At 36.2% G+C, this 19,822-nt stretch overlaps 1 protein-coding gene across 1 annotated transcript in view; it reads left to right on the plus strand.

The window, feature by feature from the left end:
- The first annotated feature begins 4,757 nt into the window (after positions 1–4,757).
- LOC113046228 (guanylate-binding protein 1-like) overlaps positions 4,758–19,822 on the plus strand; it is a 16,197-nt gene continuing 1,132 nt past the window's right edge. Inside the window, exons 1-11 of the mRNA XM_026207172.1 lie at positions 4,758–4,884; positions 10,500–10,717; positions 10,803–10,930; positions 11,015–11,124; positions 11,207–11,409; positions 11,481–11,726; positions 11,830–11,978; positions 13,120–13,251; positions 13,543–13,755; positions 13,846–13,948; positions 14,133–14,505. Of these exons, the coding sequence (XP_026062957.1) occupies positions 10,528–10,717; positions 10,803–10,930; positions 11,015–11,124; positions 11,207–11,409; positions 11,481–11,726; positions 11,830–11,978; positions 13,120–13,251; positions 13,543–13,755; positions 13,846–13,948; positions 14,133–14,505 (1,847 nt within the window). The 5' untranslated portion in view covers positions 4,758–4,884; positions 10,500–10,527. The remainder of the gene's footprint in view (positions 4,885–10,499; positions 10,718–10,802; positions 10,931–11,014; positions 11,125–11,206; positions 11,410–11,480; positions 11,727–11,829; positions 11,979–13,119; positions 13,252–13,542; positions 13,756–13,845; positions 13,949–14,132; positions 14,506–19,822) is intronic.

Here is a 19,822-nt window from a genome sequence, read left to right on the forward strand (position 1 = left end):
ATATGAGCAAAAACGCGCCCACACTTCTGTTTTAAATCCGTTAATCTTAATTAGCCTATTTAAGTCGGATATATTTCGCATAGCCGATTAAAAAAAAAAAAAAACATGAAAACAAATTGTTATTTTTATTTTGGGCCTATTACTTAGTAGGCTATAAATTTTCCTTAAAGCATCCCATTTTGTCCCAGGGCTTAGAACCTGTGCCCTAGTCAGGTCCATGCAGAAACTTGTGAACGATGCTCGGCGTCACCGTTTAGTGACAGCACTGAATGCTCCAGGAATGTGTCGGTCACAGCGCCTATTAATCGCTGTTTTGAATCCAGCAATTATTTATTTAGAAATGATAAGATCTGATTATGACAAGTGTGGTATAAAAGCTTTGTTTATTAGAGGAATAATAGGTTAACTGGAAAATGTTAGATCGCGACCATGCTTTTGGACCCCATAGTCTTCATTTACGCGGCTTTGTTCTGGTTTGCCGGTTGGTCACGAATTTCCACAAATTCAGTATATTTAGGCATCGTTTCTTTTCCTAAATCTTCATAGTCTAACCCTCTAATTTCCCAGGTTTATTTTATTATCTTTCGCTTTTAATAACTGTTTTCGCATCTCTTACTGTGGTAAACATGGGAAGGGGAATTAAAGATTTCATGAATTAAGAATTCGTTCGATTTATTAATTTGTTCCCTTATTTCACTTAAATCATGGGTTATTTAGGGAACAAAATTAATGAAACATGGACAATTGCCACATTAATAATTCTTAGGAATGAATTAACAAGTTGTAGGAATGAATAGACTACCTGTCCTGTCACTGTGTCCCGCAGCCCTGCAAAGCGCACGATATAAAACAGTTATCTGATGAAATGATTAGTAACTACATTTCTATTGCATTTAATGTTGAATAACTTTTATGTTGTTTCTATTTTAATGTACTTTAAAGTTTAAATCACATTAAAAGCTTAATTTGTACATTGTGAATGAATGATGATGCTTTTATATATCGTCACCGTCACTCACAGCAGCTCGCACGTGTTGAGTGCGCATGAGCCGCACGCAGCCCAACATTGAAATGGTTAACCGACCATCGATAGCCTTAATCGATTGCATCTCTTATCGACAATTAATCGATCATCGATTAATCGTTGACATCCCTAATCCCAAAGATATTGTTTAGCCACGCTCAGGTGTGTTTGATAAAGGTTATTTGTCCCTCATTCTCGTTTCGCCGTTGCAGCTCCTAAACTCTGAAACAGTTTACCTTTTACTATCAGGGCATCTCCATAACTCAGTGTTTTTAAATCAGACTTAAAAGACTCATTTTTACACCCTTGGATTTGAGTGATGCTGTGTACGGAACTTTTGGCCAGCCTAAAAAGATCCTCAGGACAGTTGACGGGCCACTGCTGCGCATCGTCATGAAAGCTTATCATTTTCACGTGTTTTTATGCCTTACCGCTTGTCGATTTAAACATTAAAGCATCCAAACACAATACGCGGAAAAGCTGAACGAAGTAGCTGGTTACTTGTGCACTGTGTTCGGTGCGCACGAGAGAGAGAGAGAGAGAGAGAGAGAGAGACGCGTATCACGGACAGCGACACTGAACCGAGCTCTCTTCTGCGAAGAGAAAGGCGTCTCAAAACACTTGAACATCGAATTTGCTTATTTTTGCTCTTGTGCCGACAAATACATACAAAATATGTTAAATATATTGTCATATCCACCTTGGAAATTATGCTCGAAAAAACTGTCAGTTATTTCTTGAGTGAAAGAAAAAAAAATGGGATACTGGATGCATTCATCATCTCTTAAAGTGACCGTGCCTAATTTAGCTACTGGCTGCTGTAATGTTAATCCAAGAAAATGAAAGAAAATCACTCACTGCTCTTGACTGAATTACTTTGTAGTTTTAACAGTAAAACCAAAAATTATTCAGACACCAGGTATAAGTTTTGATATAGTAAAACTAATAATTTGAGAAATGTTGAAGGTGTCTGAATAAATGTAGGTTTGATTGTATATTTCATTTTTACATTGAAGACTATCCAGTGCTATTTTACTTTAAATTATTCGGTTTCTGTACCTTGACACCTACAAACTTGAAAAAAACTTAAACATTGGTGTGAAACAGGCGTAATGTTGTTTGCACCTTGTGCAGTGTGGAATTAGTTTACAGCTTTTTCAAGCACTTTGTGATGCATTTTGCAAACAGGAGATGAGCCCCTTTTCTAATGCACCACCTAGCTTGATAAACCCCTTCTCAAAGACTTACTGTTTGTCAATTTTATTTGGGTAACACACATATTCTGAATGCCTTCGGCAGAATTCGAATGAGCCATTTTAATCTAGATTAATTTCAAGATCACAGTGAGATTAAAATAGATAAAAAAAATAATATATGCCCACCACTAGTTTTTTATATACATTTTTATTTTATTATATTTTATATCTTTGCCCTTTAATTTTTGATCTCTGTTGCTTTTTAGGTAACCTTTTATTGTAAAACACTTTGGATAAACAATGGTTGTGTTAATGTTGTGCTCTATAAAGGAATTGACTTGACTTGACAACATTTGGTGTAAGGAAAATAACCACCATGACAGAAATTCACACATTTGTAAACTGTAAGAAGTAAAAAGCTACCAGAGACCAGACCAGAAATGCAGTAACTGTACGAGTAAATCATTATGATTATGATGATGATAATAATAATAATAATAATAAGGAACAAGTCAAACCGGAGGACTTGATAGATTAACTATTAAATTCTCTTTCTGGCTCAGACTGCATAGGTTAAAGCTTACAGGACTAGTAGACGTAGGGGAAGTAACACGTAACATTTTAATTATAATTTGATCAAATGAACAACATGACTCGAAAAAAAAAAAATTTCATTTTGATGAACGAGACTCAATGGTTTGGGTTGGTAAAATGAACCAAATTCTCAATTACTAGCTAAAACTGGTTCTTTTTGAGAAGAGCTTTTACTTTAATTATGTGCTCTAATAAGGCACAGTTGAATGTAATAAACAGATTGTGTATATTGTGTTTACTGTGTGTGTAATGTCTCACCTGATTTGAGTTTCAGTGCACTCTCCAGACACTCATCTGATGTTATCGGCACGTTTCCTATTTTCAGTCCCAAAGTTAAGTCGTGGACATCCCAAACAAATACTGGAAAAACACGCATGAAATCTGCTGACTTGTCCTCATCTTGACTCACTTCTGCCTTCACACGAATGTTCTCTGTCAGCTCAGTAACATAGCTACATTCAGCGCAGTTCAGGAGGAATAAGACAGGTGCTATGAGAGATTGTTTTTAATCTATTGTACTGGATGTGCATGTTTTGTGCTTCTTTTGTGAGAACGATACTGCAGCTTTTCCAGTGCCATGTTATCAATGACTCCTAAGCCAGAGAGAAGATCCATGTGTCATGTTTCTCATCTCCCTGAGATATTGACTGTTATCAACAGTAAGTAAACAAATTTGATAAGTTACTTATGCTGAAATTAATGTATGCGTGTTGCAATGGGGGTATTTGCTGATGTCTTCCTCCCATATATTCCTTATGTCACCAAGTCCCTCTGTGTCCAACAGAACCAGAGTGTGTCCTTCTTTATAAGGGTGAGGGACACACCATCCAGATGCCTTTAGTCTTCGATTCAATTGTGCTGCAGAGCGCAAAGCCTGAGACAATCACAATGACATTATTATCCAAAATGACAAATTAAATTTAACACGTTAAATTTAAAAGCATATGTAATGTGAAAAAAAAAAACTATACTATATTGTATATTATAATGACGTTTGTCTATTTATGACCCTAAGCATCAAACTGTGCCTTAAGAAGACTTGGAATATAAGTCTTCATGAAGTAAGATTTCCCCATACGGTACCCGGCTCCTTGATCCAGGGGCGCTGCACAAGATCCCGGGCCCTATGCATAGGCAGTCCTAATATCCCCCCCCCCCCCTTTCTTTGGGGTCCTGGTAAACAGTACTGGTTTTACTCCCAGTCCGACGCCCCTGCCTTGATCCCATCCAGAATGTCTTTGGCCTCTTTTCTCACATGCAGCTGCCCATTTTCACCGTTTTCAATGAGACACACTGGAGCAGACATGAGCCTGCCACATGCCATGACTCTATAGCTACCGCAAAAAGCAAATATGTTCTTTCAGCGTGTAAAAACTTTTTTTTTACGTTGCCGAACAATGCCTGTTGACTAAATGTTGTGACAATTATCAAAAGTTTCTAAAATAGGTACAGACTATATTTTACCTGAGATCTAGGTCATTAATCATTATGAAATTGATAAACAGTTGTGCTTAATTAGTCTCAGGGTTGTGCGAGTGTGCAGTTGGGTTGATGATACATGGACACTTAGCTTAAAAGTGATTTAACATTGACAAGTAAGATATATTTAAAGTTTTTATTTAACATGGACACTTAGCTTAAAAGTGATTTAACATTGACAAGTAAGATATATTTAAAGTTTTTATTTATTATTTATTTATTTATTTATTTATTACCTTACCGATCGTTATAGGACGTAACTGGAGCAAAAGTCCTGCAGCACCCTATAAGGCCCCCACTATAAATAGTAACGTTACAGATACGGTGAGTGTTCTCTTATTAGCAAATCAGTTATGCTGACACGAAAGTGAAAGTAAAAGTGAAACGGCAGGTTCGGTTCGGTCAATATAAGAGATTTCCAAGAAATCGACTCTTTAACGTCAAGACAGCTAGGACGATGGGCGGATACTGGGCGATAACCTCATCGGTGTTGTAAAGTTATATATAAGATTCAGTTCAGTTCAGAGAAGTAAAGCAGAGGGACAGACAGACGCGTGAACATCTCTAAACACATTTTAAGTTTAGGGTTACGTAAGTAAACTTTGTTTTATTGTTTAATTTCTTTGACATTTATTCAAAAACAAATGTAGAACATCTATTTAAGAATTTCAATCGTGCAAATGAACATATTGTGTAAAAACTAAGTTTTAATGGCTTATTTAATGTATAGGTAATTATATTTTAATTCATTAATATTTAACCCTTATTTTAACTTTGAATTGCACTCTAATTATATGTCATGGGTTTACTTTGAAATTCATGGACTTAGAAAACCTAAGAGGAATACATTGAAATCTCAGGACGCTTGTTGTGTTATACCTGGCCGCTCCTATAACCTTAGGCTGCCAACTTTAAGCTCAACTGGCAGTCAGAATTCCCAAGAGGGTGGGGTTGTTTTGTTAAAAAAAAAAAAAAACTTCACAAGTTTTTGTCTGACAGCTACACATAGTAGTTAATGTCATGACTGAACTTTTCACCACAAGAATAACAATGCACATTGAGCGATGGATGTACTGTATAAGTCAGCGCATTTACATAGTAAACACTTTTCAAAAACATTTTGATAAAAAAAATTCAAACTAAAAAGCTATCTGCATTTACATTGCATCTGTATGACAAATTATATTTTTCTCCCGTCCATTGGTTATCACTATGGCAAAGATGGAATTGCAAAAAGTGAAATGTTATGAGGTACTCCCAAACCTTTTGCTATGTTTACAGTGTATGTGATCGCTTGTCCTTTAAGCAGCTGAAAAAAAAAAAAAACTTCTATTCAAATTCTGAAGAGATATCCTGAAGGCTGCGTCCTTTAACTCACTGATCAGTTCATCATGATCTCACAAAGTTATGTTATGATAAATTAAGCTCTTTACATTGCACAATGGGTCTTTTATTTAACTTGTTTAAACTTTGTTACAATGAGAGAATTTACGAGAATGCAGAACTTCTGCGTAGTCTTAAAAAAATCCAGTGTTTTAAACAGCAGTGGCCAATCAGAGGTGTTCACGAAATCAACAGATATGTCTGTGATTGGCTACATCACTCAACGCTACAAAAACACCTTGTAAAAAGAAACGTTTGACAGTTTTCAGAGCACAAACACAAATATGCACTGGACATGTTGCCAAATCTGTATTATTACAGTTTTAACTCAACTGCTCTTTAATTCATTTGAGAGAGTGTGAGAAAATCGACGTGAGACGGCTCCCCCTTAATTACTGTTGCTACTTTCGACAAGCCATGCACACTGCCACAGGTTCTTGTGGTAGGAAAACTAGGTAACAGAATTCATTATTATTATTATTATTATTTATTTAATTGATAAATACAGTTTTGTGGCTCTGTAGTGCCTCAGTTCAAGTGGCACTTGACCGATCATCTCTTCCTCTTTACTAGTTTTAGCACAAAGTAAACATGAACATCTTGGTTCAGCCGGGCAAAGATGTCAATACACATCATAAGATCAAAGGTGCATTTATGACATATCTTAATTACCATAATTACAAGATACAAACTTTAAAAGCAAGTCACGTTCTGTAGAACTCACACAACTTATAAACTGGGAGTTTTCTGAGAGCTACGGCTTGTACCATGTGACCACCGGAACTCACACAGAACCAGAGAAAAATGGCGGCGCTGTTAAAGAAAGCTATTACTGCTCTAAAAAGGGGGAAATAGATACTATACAAAAACGTGTTATTTGTGTTCCGGGCACGTCCCACCGGGAGTAGGCCCCGGGGAAGACAGAGAAAACGCTGGAGGGACTATGTCTCTCGGCTGGCCTGGGAACGCCTCGGTATCCCCCAGGAAGAGTTGAAGGAAGTGTATAGGGAGAGGGAAGTCTGGGTGTCTCTGCTTAAACTGCTGCCCACGTGACCCGGCCCAGGATAAGCGGAAGAAGATGGATGGATGGATGGATGGATGGATGGATATTAATCAAGGATTTATTGCCTTTTAATGCACCTTACTTAGAAATGTATAATTCACTGAACATGTTAAAAATAAGTTTCAAAAAGTCGGAACCATGGTGGTAATGATGCTGATGGTGAGCGACCGTGGTGCTGTAGTTCGTTTATAGCCTACGTTTAGTTTCTAATTTCTTTTATTAGGCTTAAAGATTTATCCAAATTATTTTGTGAAGATTATCTTGATGGACAAAACGTGTACATTTTATGAACTATGGTTGAACACAGAGCTTTTTTTTTGTTTTGTTTTTTTGCGATAATCCAAAAGCCTATGGAAAAACTTTATAGGCTTTTTGTCGAAGGAAACAGTGTCATGCTAACAGCTGATCTAATTATGACATGTGAATGCAGCACAAGTCTAGCGAAGTTCAAGGGGTCATATGATCCTTTTTTTTTTTAATAGATCATTGTTTTATGTTTTTGGTGTAACAGAATATGTTGACATGTTTTAATGTTAAAAAAACACATTATTTTTTAATACTGTACATTATTGTAGGTCCTCTATGCCCCGCTTCTCTCAAACATCATTTTCTATAAAGTCCCTCCTTCTGACAAGCACAGTTTGCTCTGATTGGCCAACTGACCCAGTGCATTGTGGTTGGCCGAACACCACAAGCACTCATCAGAAATGTAATGCCCCTTTCCATAATCGCAGGCTTCATCTTTAAAAAAAAAAGACAGTAAATAATGTCCATAGTTTTAACATCAGTTCAAGCCTGAGAGGGAAATAGAGTCACTTGACAGACACCGTGATGAAGCTCATATGTGTTTGCAGTACACAAGACACTGACGGTTATGACAGCTGACTCCACTGTGTGACCCCCTCACCAGAGATGTATAGTAACGAAGTAGAACGACTTCACTACTGTACTTAAGTACTAAAAGGCAGTATCTGTACTTTACTAGAGTATTGTTTTTTTCTCCTACTTCCACTTTTACTTCACTACATATTTTAGATGAGTTTAATACTTCTACTCCGATATATTTTTTATGTGCTGCATCGTTACTCATTACAATTATAAAAATGTTACGAATCATTCCATTACAAACCACTGCCAGAACTGTAGATGGCAGGTTTGATGAAGCTGGCACATCATTGAGCGAATCAAGCGAGACTGCGCGTGCTGACTGACCTGCGGTGAAGAGAGATAATGACTCGTTAGCGAGTCAAGAACCGGTTGCATCAGTTCTCAGATCACCAGTAGTTCTTTCTGTCAGTTCGATTCAATAAACCGGTTGAAGAAAACGTTTCACCGGTTCTTTTGCGCTCGACGTAATGGCGTCATTGCCGTTGACTGCAAGCCTTCGGTTTACCTGGGCTCATAACAATAACATTAGCACAGAATCAGTCCAGAATCAATCACCAAAAGAATCAGTTCAGTTCAGACGCTCTGTGTGTCGGTTTGCTTCATGCTGAATCAAACGTGCACAGTATCATCAGCTCCTCGGTTCTCGAATCGGTTCTTGACTCGTGAACGAGTCAGTCTGTTTGTTATCTTGGCTCGGCTCTGTGTTCATCTTCAGTTCTCTCTTCACATCATTTCAGTCAGTGTACTGCTTGAGTATATGAATTACTCCGGGATATTGGTTTGTTTGAACTCAGAGGGAGTGTCAGTCATATTAAACAAGTTAACAGCTTAAGTCATTTGTGGATTAATGCGTACTGGAGACGCAAACCATTTAAAACGATTCAGTTCGATTTGGTGAACTGTTTCAAAAAGATCCGGTTACATCGAATGATTCGTTCGCGAACCGGATATCACAAACTGCTTTGTTTTGAACTGTCTAACAACAGACACGGAAGAGAAGACAATGCTGAATAAAGTCGTAGTATTTGCTATTTTTGGACCAAAATGTATTTTTGATGCTTCAAAAAATTATAACTGACCCTCTGATGTCCCATGGACTACTTTGATGATGTTTTTCTTACCTTTCTGGACAAGGACAGTATACAGTACACACAGCTTCAATGAAGGGACTGAGAGCTCTCGGACTAAATCTAAAATATCTTAAACTGTGTTCCAAAAATAAACGGAGGTCTTACAGGTTTGAAACAACATGAGGGTAAGTTATTAATGACATAATTAATAACTAATAATACAAAAAGTTACAGCCAAAGGAATTGCGATTGTCCTTTAGGTTAATCATTAGAAATAATAAAAAACAATATGTTCAAACTTTTGACTACTTTCTTTAATAACTACATAACACAATACTTGTACTTTTACTTTCAGTACTTGAGTAGTACATTTTAAAATAGACTACTTGCAATACTTAAGTACAAAAAATGTTGAATACTTTAGTACTTCTACTTAAGTGTGGTGCTTAAAGAGCACTTCAACTTCTACTCAAGTCAGTTTTTTGATAGAGCACTTGTACTTTTACTCAAGTATGGTTCTCTAATACTTTATACATCTCTGCCCCTCACGCACACACTCACGCATACATACACGACGCGCAAAACTCTGCTCCTAGGTTCACGAAACGATTGCCCATAAAATGCGTTGCTTTTCTGTTCTTAAAGCTTCCTTAAATGCATCTACTTTCAGAAGGCCAAATTAAGTGCTTTTGCCTAGATACACAAAGCTTCTCCCTGACATGGCTGCTTCAACACTAACTGCGGTGTCTGAAACCATGCCTTCTTTCTTTGCGTGAACATTTGGGCGGTATTACAAAAATATATCCACTAGGGGTGTAAATCAAATGGTTCGTCACGATACTTTACAATATCGATTTTCATAACCATCGATACAATATTTTTCGATATCTATAAAAAATTTATGATACGATTACGATTCTATTCGATACAGGAGTATATCGATCAATTTAACAATAGCAATAGCAGAAAATAAATACAGGACAACAAAGACACAAGTTCAATAAAGAGTGCTTTTCAGGTTTTTCAGCTCAATCTAAAATGAATGTTCAGGTAAGCTACAGAAATGTAAGTCTAATCAAAAGTAAAATAACTGCTCAGTCTTCACTGTATAAATTAAATAGATTAATAATTTTTGATGTTGCAATGGTTATTTAGTCAGGAGCAGTGAGCACTTGTATTTTTTCTTTGACAGTATTAGATTTATTATTAGTTTGCTTACATTTTAAGAACAAAGCATGGATTTAATATCGATGAATTGTTACATCCCTAATATCCACATAGTGACGTAGACTTAAAGGGCCGTGTTTGAATTAACCATTTTAGGAGAGCGTGGCAGAGTCTTAACTTTGAGATAGAATATCTCTTTGGTTTTGAGACTTTAGTCTTTGGAACTTCAGGGATCTTATCTATGCACAATCAGCTCGTTACACTCCAAAGAGAAAGGAAAACTTGAAATTGCATCATACGACCCCTTTAATCCACTCCCCTGTCTGATTTCTGTTGGACAAGATGGTTGATTTGGTGTTATGTTTGTTCAGATCGTCTGTTAATCAAACTCTCATGCTGAATGTGTGAGTTGCATAACTTCACCGTAAAAATACTGTATCATTTACCTGTTTAGGGACGATAATGACAGTTGCCTATCAGTGATCATTTTATACAGTTTTTTGGAAGTTAATAATAGATTTCTGTGAAGTCAGTGTCAGTGAAGAATTAGTTGTTTTGTTGTATGTAGTGGAGGTTTTTATACATTATTGTTTACAATATTCGGTTTGCAGTAACCAAATATTTTTTTTCTTTAGCAAAAAGGAAGAGCTAGAGAGAGCCAGCATGTCTAAAGCCGGACTAATGTCTTCACCCATATGTTTGGTGGAGAATGTGAACGGATCACTCTGTGTCTGTAAGGACGCTGTTGAGTTCCTGAGCAGGATCAATGAGCCGGTGGTGGTGGTGTCTGTGGTGGGACTCTACCGTACGGGGAAGTCTTACCTCATGAACCGCCTGGCTGGAAAACAGTCCGGTGAGAGCACTGTCTATACATGCCAGTTTAATGTGTACATATTAGCTACATGCAATTATAATAATAAAAAACATGGTTGACTCAGGCTTTGCTCTCGGTAATACTATTGAGTCAAAGACCAAAGGCATCTGGATGTGGTGTGTCCCTCATCCCAAAAAAGAAGGACACACTCTAGTGCTGCTGGATACAGAGGGACTTGGTGACGTGGCCAAAGTGAGGACAAGAATAAAGTTGTAGACTCAGTCTTGTTGATACATGTTGTGGATGATTTGATTTGAAGACACTTGTGTGTTTCAGGGAGACTCTAAGAATGACAGCTGGATCTTCTGTCTGGCTGTTCTGCTCAGCAGCACATTGGTGTACAACAGCCGCGGCACTATTGATAACTCTGCAGTGGAAAAGCTGCAGTATCCTTTAACCAAATAACCCACTTCCTCTTTCACATGCAAGCATACACTTTAGAAGATGTTATTTCTTAATGTGCTGCAGCTATGTTGTTGAACTCACTGAGCAGATCAAGATCAGATCGACAGAAGCAGCAGCTGATGAGGAGGAAGAAGAGGATTGTAAGTTTGTGCAGTTTTTCCCATCATTCACCTGGGTTGTGAGAGATTTCACCTTGGAATTGGAAATTGAAGGAAAGAGGGTGACTGAGGACGATTACCTTGAATTTGCTCTTAAGCTCAAAAAAGGTATTTAAGAGAGACTTAAACATTGCTAGAATAATTACTGCAATTTGCTAAATTTATTTTTTTTCTAAAAGGTATTAACAAGAAAGTCAGTGACTACAACCTGCCTCGTCAGTGCATCCGAAACTATTTCCCATCCCCCAGGAAGTGTTTCGTGTTCCCTTCTCCAGCCTCACCTCAAAACATGGCATGCTTAGAAAGCTTGAAAGAACAGGATCTTGTACCTGATTTTCTACAGGCCACGGGGCGTTTTTGTGACCACATCTTTCACAATAGTGTCGTGAAAACAATAAAAGGAGGACACAGAGTTACTGGCAAATGTGAGTGTTTTACCAGTTTAATATTGAGAAAATGTTGTGTTCAGACCCATATGGTTTTATAATTGCAAGTAAAATCTGTTTATGTGTTTGTGTGTGTTGTCAGTGCTCGGACATCTGGCTGAGATTTATGTAGACACAATCAAAAGTGGTAAGGTGCCCTGTCTGGAAAATGCAGTTGTTGCTCTTGCGAATCTAGAGAACAAGACAGCTGTTCAAGAAGCTTTAAAAACATATCAGACTGGGATGGAAAAGGTATGACACATTATCTCATATATTCACTATTACACATTATGTTGTAATATTGTAATATTGTATATTCACTCAGTGCAGTTACTCTCTAAAGTTTATCTAAAGTTGTTTTAGCATGGCTTTAGTGGGGTTTTTAGTTAAAAGATGTGTATTTTGGAAGCAGCTGTTATTTGATTAATATGACATTAAATTAAATTATACACATATGATCACTTGGTCAGGCATTAGTTTAAGAGCATCATCTTGTAAACCATTTAATGTGATAATATTAAGCAAGAAAACAGAAAAAAGACAGCACACCCAGGCTCCACAAATGAAATAACAGACTATCACATATTTGACATTTCTAGCATGCAGGCTCTTTATCAGACTGATCATCCACGTGCTTGAAGTGTCACCTCAGTACGTGTTAGTTACATTTTTGTATTTTTGGAGACTAGGTGTGCCAACTTTTTTCTATTTTCATGATCAATATTTTCTTGTTGAGCATCCTGTTTGAGTTTTTCCATTGTGTGTTTTTTTGTTTGTTTTTTGCTGCTGATATGATATTTATTATAAAATTATAATTTTCAGTTATTAAAGCTGCAGTAGGTAACTTTTGTAAAAATATATATTTTACGTATTTGTTAAACCTGTCATTATGTCCTGACAGTAGAATATGAGACAGATAATCTGTGAAAAATCAAGCTCCTCTGGCTCCTCCCAGTGGTCCTATTGCCATTTGCAGAAACTCCATCGCTCCCGTTAAGAAACAACCAATCAGAGCTGCGGTCCGTAACTTTGTTTGTGTTCAAAACGTATAAAAAGGGAAATAATAAGCGAGTACACCATGAATCCATTTTCCAAACCGTGTTTTTAGCTTGTCCTGAATCACTAGGGTGCACCTATAATAAGTGTTTATATTCAGACTATTTTAGATTGCTTCGGGGGTACCGCGGCGGAGTAACCCAGTACCTTTGTGATTCTTCATAGACATAAACAGAGAGAAGTAGTTCCAGCTACGATGTTCTTCCGGAAGACGCAAGCAGTTCTGTTTATTAACCGCTAAAGCATCAAAAGTTACCTACCACAGCTTTAATTATTTGAAACTGAACAGAATTATTACAGCCATTCAGTGATGAAGCATGCTGCTATTTCTTTCCAGGTGAAGAACAAGTTCCCGATAAGTGTGATTGACATTACCTCAGAGCATCAGAAGTTCAGCAGTCTGGCCACCGCTGAGTTTATGAAACGTTCCTTTAAAGATGAAAAAGGCGAATATGTGAACAAACTGAGGGTAAGTTTCAAATGCACCTCTCACAATAATGCTGCTGTTATCTGAATAAAACGTTAATTTCCAAAGACTTGTTTCATTGTGCATTATTTTAAATGATACATAGTTAGTTAGATAGTAGTGTATATATATCACTCTTATGTGTGCAAGGAATTTTTATTTATTTATTATTTTATGGAATCTGAAGAGGTGCACAGATGGTCATTCCTTAAACTGTAATTCAGCTATGGTAGTATAGTAGACTTTTTCAAGCTTGTATATGTGATGCATGTATCTGTTTTTATGTACGTTTAGGAAGACATAGACATGGACTTTGTATGCCTGCTGCAAGAGAATGAGATGGCATCAGAGAGAAAGTGCAGAGATCTGCTGAAGAATCTGTTCTCTGACATGAATAAACGGCTGCAGGATGGAGAGTATAGTAAGTCTGGAGGATATGAACTCTACTGCAGAGGCAGAGACGCCATTGTTGAACAGTACCGCAGAGAACCCAACAAAGGTGTATCGGTGAGGACTGTGTTTTTGTGAAATTATGCTTTGAATATACATGATGAGCTATCTATACAGTGAAAGTTAATCATGTATGTTAATATGCAGGCTGAGGCTGTGCTGAATGAGTTTCTGAATGAGCGAGGACCAGAAGCAAACAGCATCCTCTACATGGACACAAAACTCACTGAAATAGACAGAAAGATGGAAGGTAAATCTTTACCAACCTAATGAATATTTGTAATTCATTTCACTTCATTCCATCCTGGAGCATTTTTAATTGAATAAAGCCCAAATTGTTACTCAAAGAGCATGTTTAAGTCATCTTGGAGTTCAGGTGGAGGTTTGGTAGTAACATATTTCACATATTTTTTGTTTTCTGTGTTGACTTACAGAGGAACAGGAAAGGAATGCTCTACTGAAACAGCAGTTAAAAGAGCAAGAGGAGAAATGCATTGAGAGTGAACAAATGATGCAGGCAGAGAAAGAGCGGCAGCAGGACCAAATAAAGCAGATGCAGGAGAAGTTCAACCAGGAGCTGCAGCAGCAGCAGCAGGAGATGGACCGAGCCATTGAGAGCAAGATGATGGAGAGGGAGGAGATGATAAAGAAAGACATGAAGGAGAATGCTGATCTTCTGAATGAAGAGATAACAAATCTAAAATATAGCTGCAAGCAGCGATGGCGGGCTCAAGCCACCAATGCCATCGCCACCCCGGTGGCATCAGGTAAACTGTGCCCAGCGGGCACATGCATTCACAATATCCCTCTGGCAGTGAGGTTTTAAAGGAAATGGCGGTTAAAGGGTTAATCCGAATCATCTAGACTTTAAAATCGCATTCACAGAACAATATATATATATACATATATATATATATATATATATATACATATATATATATATATATATATATATATATATATATATATATATATATATACATATATAAATATATATATACATATATATATATATATATATATATATATACATATATATATATATATATATATATACATATGTATATATATTGTTCTTTGAATGCGATTTTAAAGTCTAGATGATTCGGATTAACCCTTTAACCGCCATTTCCTTTAAAACCTCACTGCCAGAGGGATATTGTGAATGCATTAACTCAAAGTCGAAAATTATGAAATACCCATGAGAAATATCAAACACAAATGCAATACAGAAATGGATAAGTTAAGACTTGACCATTGTACAAAAATGCTGACTGGGTCATGAGGTCCGAAAAGAAGAAGAAGAAAAAAACAGGTCAAGAAGAACTGACAAAAATAATTGCAAAATAATTAGGAATTAATGTGAAGATTAATTTTTAGTCAATTCTGCAAGACAAAGTTTCAGGAAAGGAGGTGGAATAAAAATGAGCTCCTAAATCTTAATCCCGGATTCTGGAAGATATATTCCTCAAACCATCGGACAAGAGTAGGTGGTGCTGGTCCTTCACGAGTCACTCTAATCTGTTCATAAAGCCTATATATAAAGTCTTAATATATAGTATATATTTCACAATACTTCATGGTATTCTAATTAAATCATTTTTTGGAATCTTAGATCTCTCAGAACCTAACACATTGTAATTCTGAGACTCCAGGAAAGTGGCAGTTTTGTAAAATGTTGGCACTGGAGACTAAATGCTCCCTGATAGTTTCACACCTAATTCACTTAACACACACACACACACACACACACACACACACACACACACACACATTACCCACAGTGACTGAGGGACAGAGTGACATCAGATGTATGATAGTTTTTTAATTTTCTATCATCCATATAGTGTTGTATAGTCATGAAACTATGCATATTTCCTCAGAATGACTTGTCTTCTATGTGTACATTTTTTTGAAATGTTTAGAAGCTGCACTTAAAAAAATAAAAGACATTTACTGGTTACTTTTTTACTGTTATTTCAAAAAATCACCACGACAAAACCATTCAAGCTATCCAAAATTCATCCGCACCTGTTCTGTAAGATAAATTCTTTAAACAGTGGTAAAAGAGGATGTGGTGCTGATCCTTCAAGAGTCACTCAAAACGTATCTGTCCATAAAGCCTATAAAGAATTATTCTTAATATTCAGTTCACAATACTTCAGCATATTATTCTAATAAAGTGAGGGTCATTTTATCAGTAAAATACATAAAATTCATATTATTTTTCTTTGAAAGATATCTATAAATGATTTAAATCATACTTGTTTCTACAATAATTATTTAAAAGTGATCCTATAGCTCCATCTGGTGGCCATTATTGGTACTAAGAATTGCAAGCTTGATTTATATGTTATGATAGTTTTAATTTTATGCTGGCTCTTGAAAATGATAAAGCTATGAAACTTACTGTGCTTCCTTCAAATGATGACTTCTACGTATATAAAAAATTATGAAGAGTTGGAATTAAAATTTTTAAAGATATAGTAAAATAACTATTGTATTTTTTATGTTACTTTAATAAATCTCTATGGCCACACCATTTAAGGTATCCTAAACCCATTCGCAATTTAACATCTCAGTATATGGCTTCATGTTAAAAAAGTTTGGTGTGAACTACTTGTGTCTTCTTGGAGGAGAATGAATTCATTTACAGGCTGAGTTTATCATAAATCCACAATAACATTTCTGAGTTCTGTATTAATCTGTGTTGTTGTTTGTTTATTTTTATTTTTTTATTTTTCATAGGAAGATAACTGACCCTTTACTCTCCTTTTTAATAAATGAGCTATTTATAGCTGTATTTATAAACTGCTTACTACTGACTATTAATATTGGGACAAGGCTTTATAAAGCATGAACTGACTATTTACTAATGAGTGCAGTTATTATAAAGTGTTATCAATGCATTTGCTAATGTTAACAAATTAGACATTATTTTACAGTGTTAATAAATCCTTTCAATGATTTGTAAGTGTTTTGTAATGATTTTATTGACCTACAAGCATTTGTGAAAGTTCTGCTTGCATTACAGCTTAGTCTTGATCTGTGAGCTGAACAGATTTACTGTTACATCCATGAGATTATGTAAATTCAAATAAATATCATGTCACAGGATGTCAGAGGTCAGTATCAAATAGTTTGAAATTATTATTTGCAGCACAAATAAGGTTTTTTAGGATTTTTAAAAATCCCTAAAACTGTCAGAAAAGGATAAGGCCTAAGATTTCTATGTGAGTGGCTAAATTTGTTTGTTTTTATAACTATAATGCATAAACTATGAAACTATACAAAATGTATAAAAAAGTACAAGTTATTCTTTTCCAATGTTTTTTATTTATTTACTTTTTTTTTTTTTTTTGGATTTACATTTAAAAAAATTAGCCTTCGGAAATCATTCTAAACAGCTTGAATAAAACCTGTCAATATTTATTATAGACCACTATAACTGTGTATAATCTAACAAACAAGTTTATTATGAAAATAAAAGTGTGTACACCAGATAAATTGGACGATAAAGAAATTGCTAACAATAGTATAATAGAGCATGTTTTAGGTTTTTAGGCGTTTAGATGCAGAAATGGACAAATAAAATGTAAAATCAAATGTAATTGATTTAATTAAATATAGATTAAGTCTTGTTAGAGCAAAATAATAAATAAATACGTACACACATTAAAAAAGCAGCCAAGATGAATGAGTTTAATTTTTTATATAGATTAAAATTGAAGACAGAAGCAGCTGGTATATGCGGTCACTTAATATTAAAATCCAGTAGATCCACTTCAGATTTAATTCTCAACAGTTTATGTTCACGTGGCTGTTTTCGTTTATATTCGCCAAGCTATTATGTATTTTGAAATAATCTTGTCCGTGATGTGTTCGTTCTTACGACGAAAGGCAGAATCCTGCAGCTCGAGAGATATTGTGCCAGTCGCGCTTTCAAACAGTCTTGCACACTTAAACGGGTCACAAACACCTGCATTTAGCTCGTGTTGTGTTATAATGGATGTATTGTGTGCATTTATGGCAATAATGTATTTTGAAAAGCTCTTAAACAAGAATAAATTCGTTTGTTTTGAACTTGTGACACTGTGCGCGCTGATCGGAGGCAGTGATTTCAGATAGGCAGCCGCGAATATTTCATTTTCACACAAACAGATCAAAACATCTTAATTTAGCTCTTGGTATGCTCTAATTGGTGAATTGTGTGATATCGCTGCAATAATTTATTTTTAATAGCTATAAAACAAGAATAAACTCGTTTTTTTCTGAGCTCATCATTCCACACGCTCCTGCTCAGAGCGTGATTCATCTCTCGTGTTTCTCACGTATCACTGACCACACATCAATTATTAATGAGCCCTGACCTGGTAATAATCATATATGTTGGTTTAGCTTGTCAGTGTGAATTAAATCCAAGTATTTATTTGTATTTTAACCGATTTAAAATCGAAACCAAAAGACAGTCTCCTCCCTTTTTTATTCCGGTAACTGCACCTGTAGGGGCGCTATTTCTCTCAGACAATGGAAGTCTAAGCACACACACTCAAACAGAGGGACAGAGTGATATGAGATGTCTGACAGTTTTTTAATTTTCTGTTATCCATACAGTGTTGTAAAGTCATGAAACTATGCATATTTACTCAGAATAACTTTTTTTCTGTATGAAAAAAGGTTTTGAAGTGTTTGGAATTTAAAAATGCAGGAAAATTAATAATTCCATCTTTATTGTCATTTTAAAAAATCCCCACGACAAAACCATCCAAGCTATCCAAAACCCATTCACAATTTAAGTTCCTCAATGTTTTTTCAACATGTACACCAAGTTTGGTGTGTATAATGTTACTCTCCTCTGAGCAGTATGCATTAATTCACAGCTAAATGTAAAAAACAATCCACATTCAAATCAAAATAGCCGACTTCCTGTTGGTCGTAGCTGATGACTGTGAATTAGAAAGTTGTCCGTCTTGATAAGAACAATTTTTGTACTGAGTTTGGTGTCTGTAGCTAAAACTAATCCCCCCACTTTTGACAAAAGGTGGCGCTATAGAGTGCCTCTTCCACGCCCTCTTATGAAATTTTGCCAGTGTCTAGCTGTCACTAATACTGATATGTGTTCTGAGTTTGATGAAATTCTAAGCATGTTATATGCCTCAAAATCACCTGAGAACTATTCCAGTTTGACATGTTGCCACGGCAACAATATTTTTAGATATCAATATCCCCCCAGCAGATTTATATTGGCTGTGTTTTAACATTATTCTGATGAAGTTTGAAGCAAATCGAGTAAAAATAAGATGCTGAATTCAAAGCATTTTGAAAATGACACACTTCCTGCTGCCACTTGGTGGCGCTATAACTTTGACTCCTAATAGTCACATATATGCGATCAACATCATACAATGAATAATCTGATGAAGTTTGATTAAAATTAGGAAATGTATGTGGATGGTATTAGACACTTCCTGTTTCTCATTTCTCGCCATAATTTCAAAGCCTCGCCACGAGCAAACCGTTTGAGATATCAAAAATCCCCTGGCAATTTTTCATCCCCAATGTCTTGAGATCATGTTGACCGAGTTTGGCGGCAATCGAGTAAAAAACTATGACAAGTATTTCAAATTCCAGAGCATGCGCTTTTTACATAACTCTAAATAGCTGACTTCCTGTTGGGCGGAGCCTATGATATGCAATACGAAAGTTGTTCGGCACGATGAGATCTATATGTGTACTGAGTTTCATATTAATACGTGCAAGTATGTGTGAGCTATACATCAACATTTATGACTGTGTTCCAGGGGGCGCTGTAGAGCCCCTGTGCCACGCCCAGGTCTCAGCCTCTGCAGGCTCCTTCAGGCCACAGATTCCAAAGTGTGCGCAAATTTTCAAGAGTTTTTGAGTATGTTAAGGACCCCAAAAGCCCCCACAACTTTGACGACAAATATGAATAATAAACCCCAAATAGCCAACTTCCTGTTGGGCGGAGCCTATGATATGCAATACGAAAGTTGTTTGTATTGATGAGTTCTATATGTGTACCGAGTTTCGTATGTCTATGTGCAAGTATGTATGATATATGGCCCTCCATATTCCAGGGGGCGCTGTAGAGCCCCTGTGCGCC

This window comes from Carassius auratus, chromosome 27, assembly GCF_003368295.1.
Source record: "Carassius auratus strain Wakin chromosome 27, ASM336829v1, whole genome shotgun sequence".
NCBI lineage: Eukaryota > Metazoa > Chordata > Actinopteri > Cypriniformes > Cyprinidae > Carassius > Carassius auratus.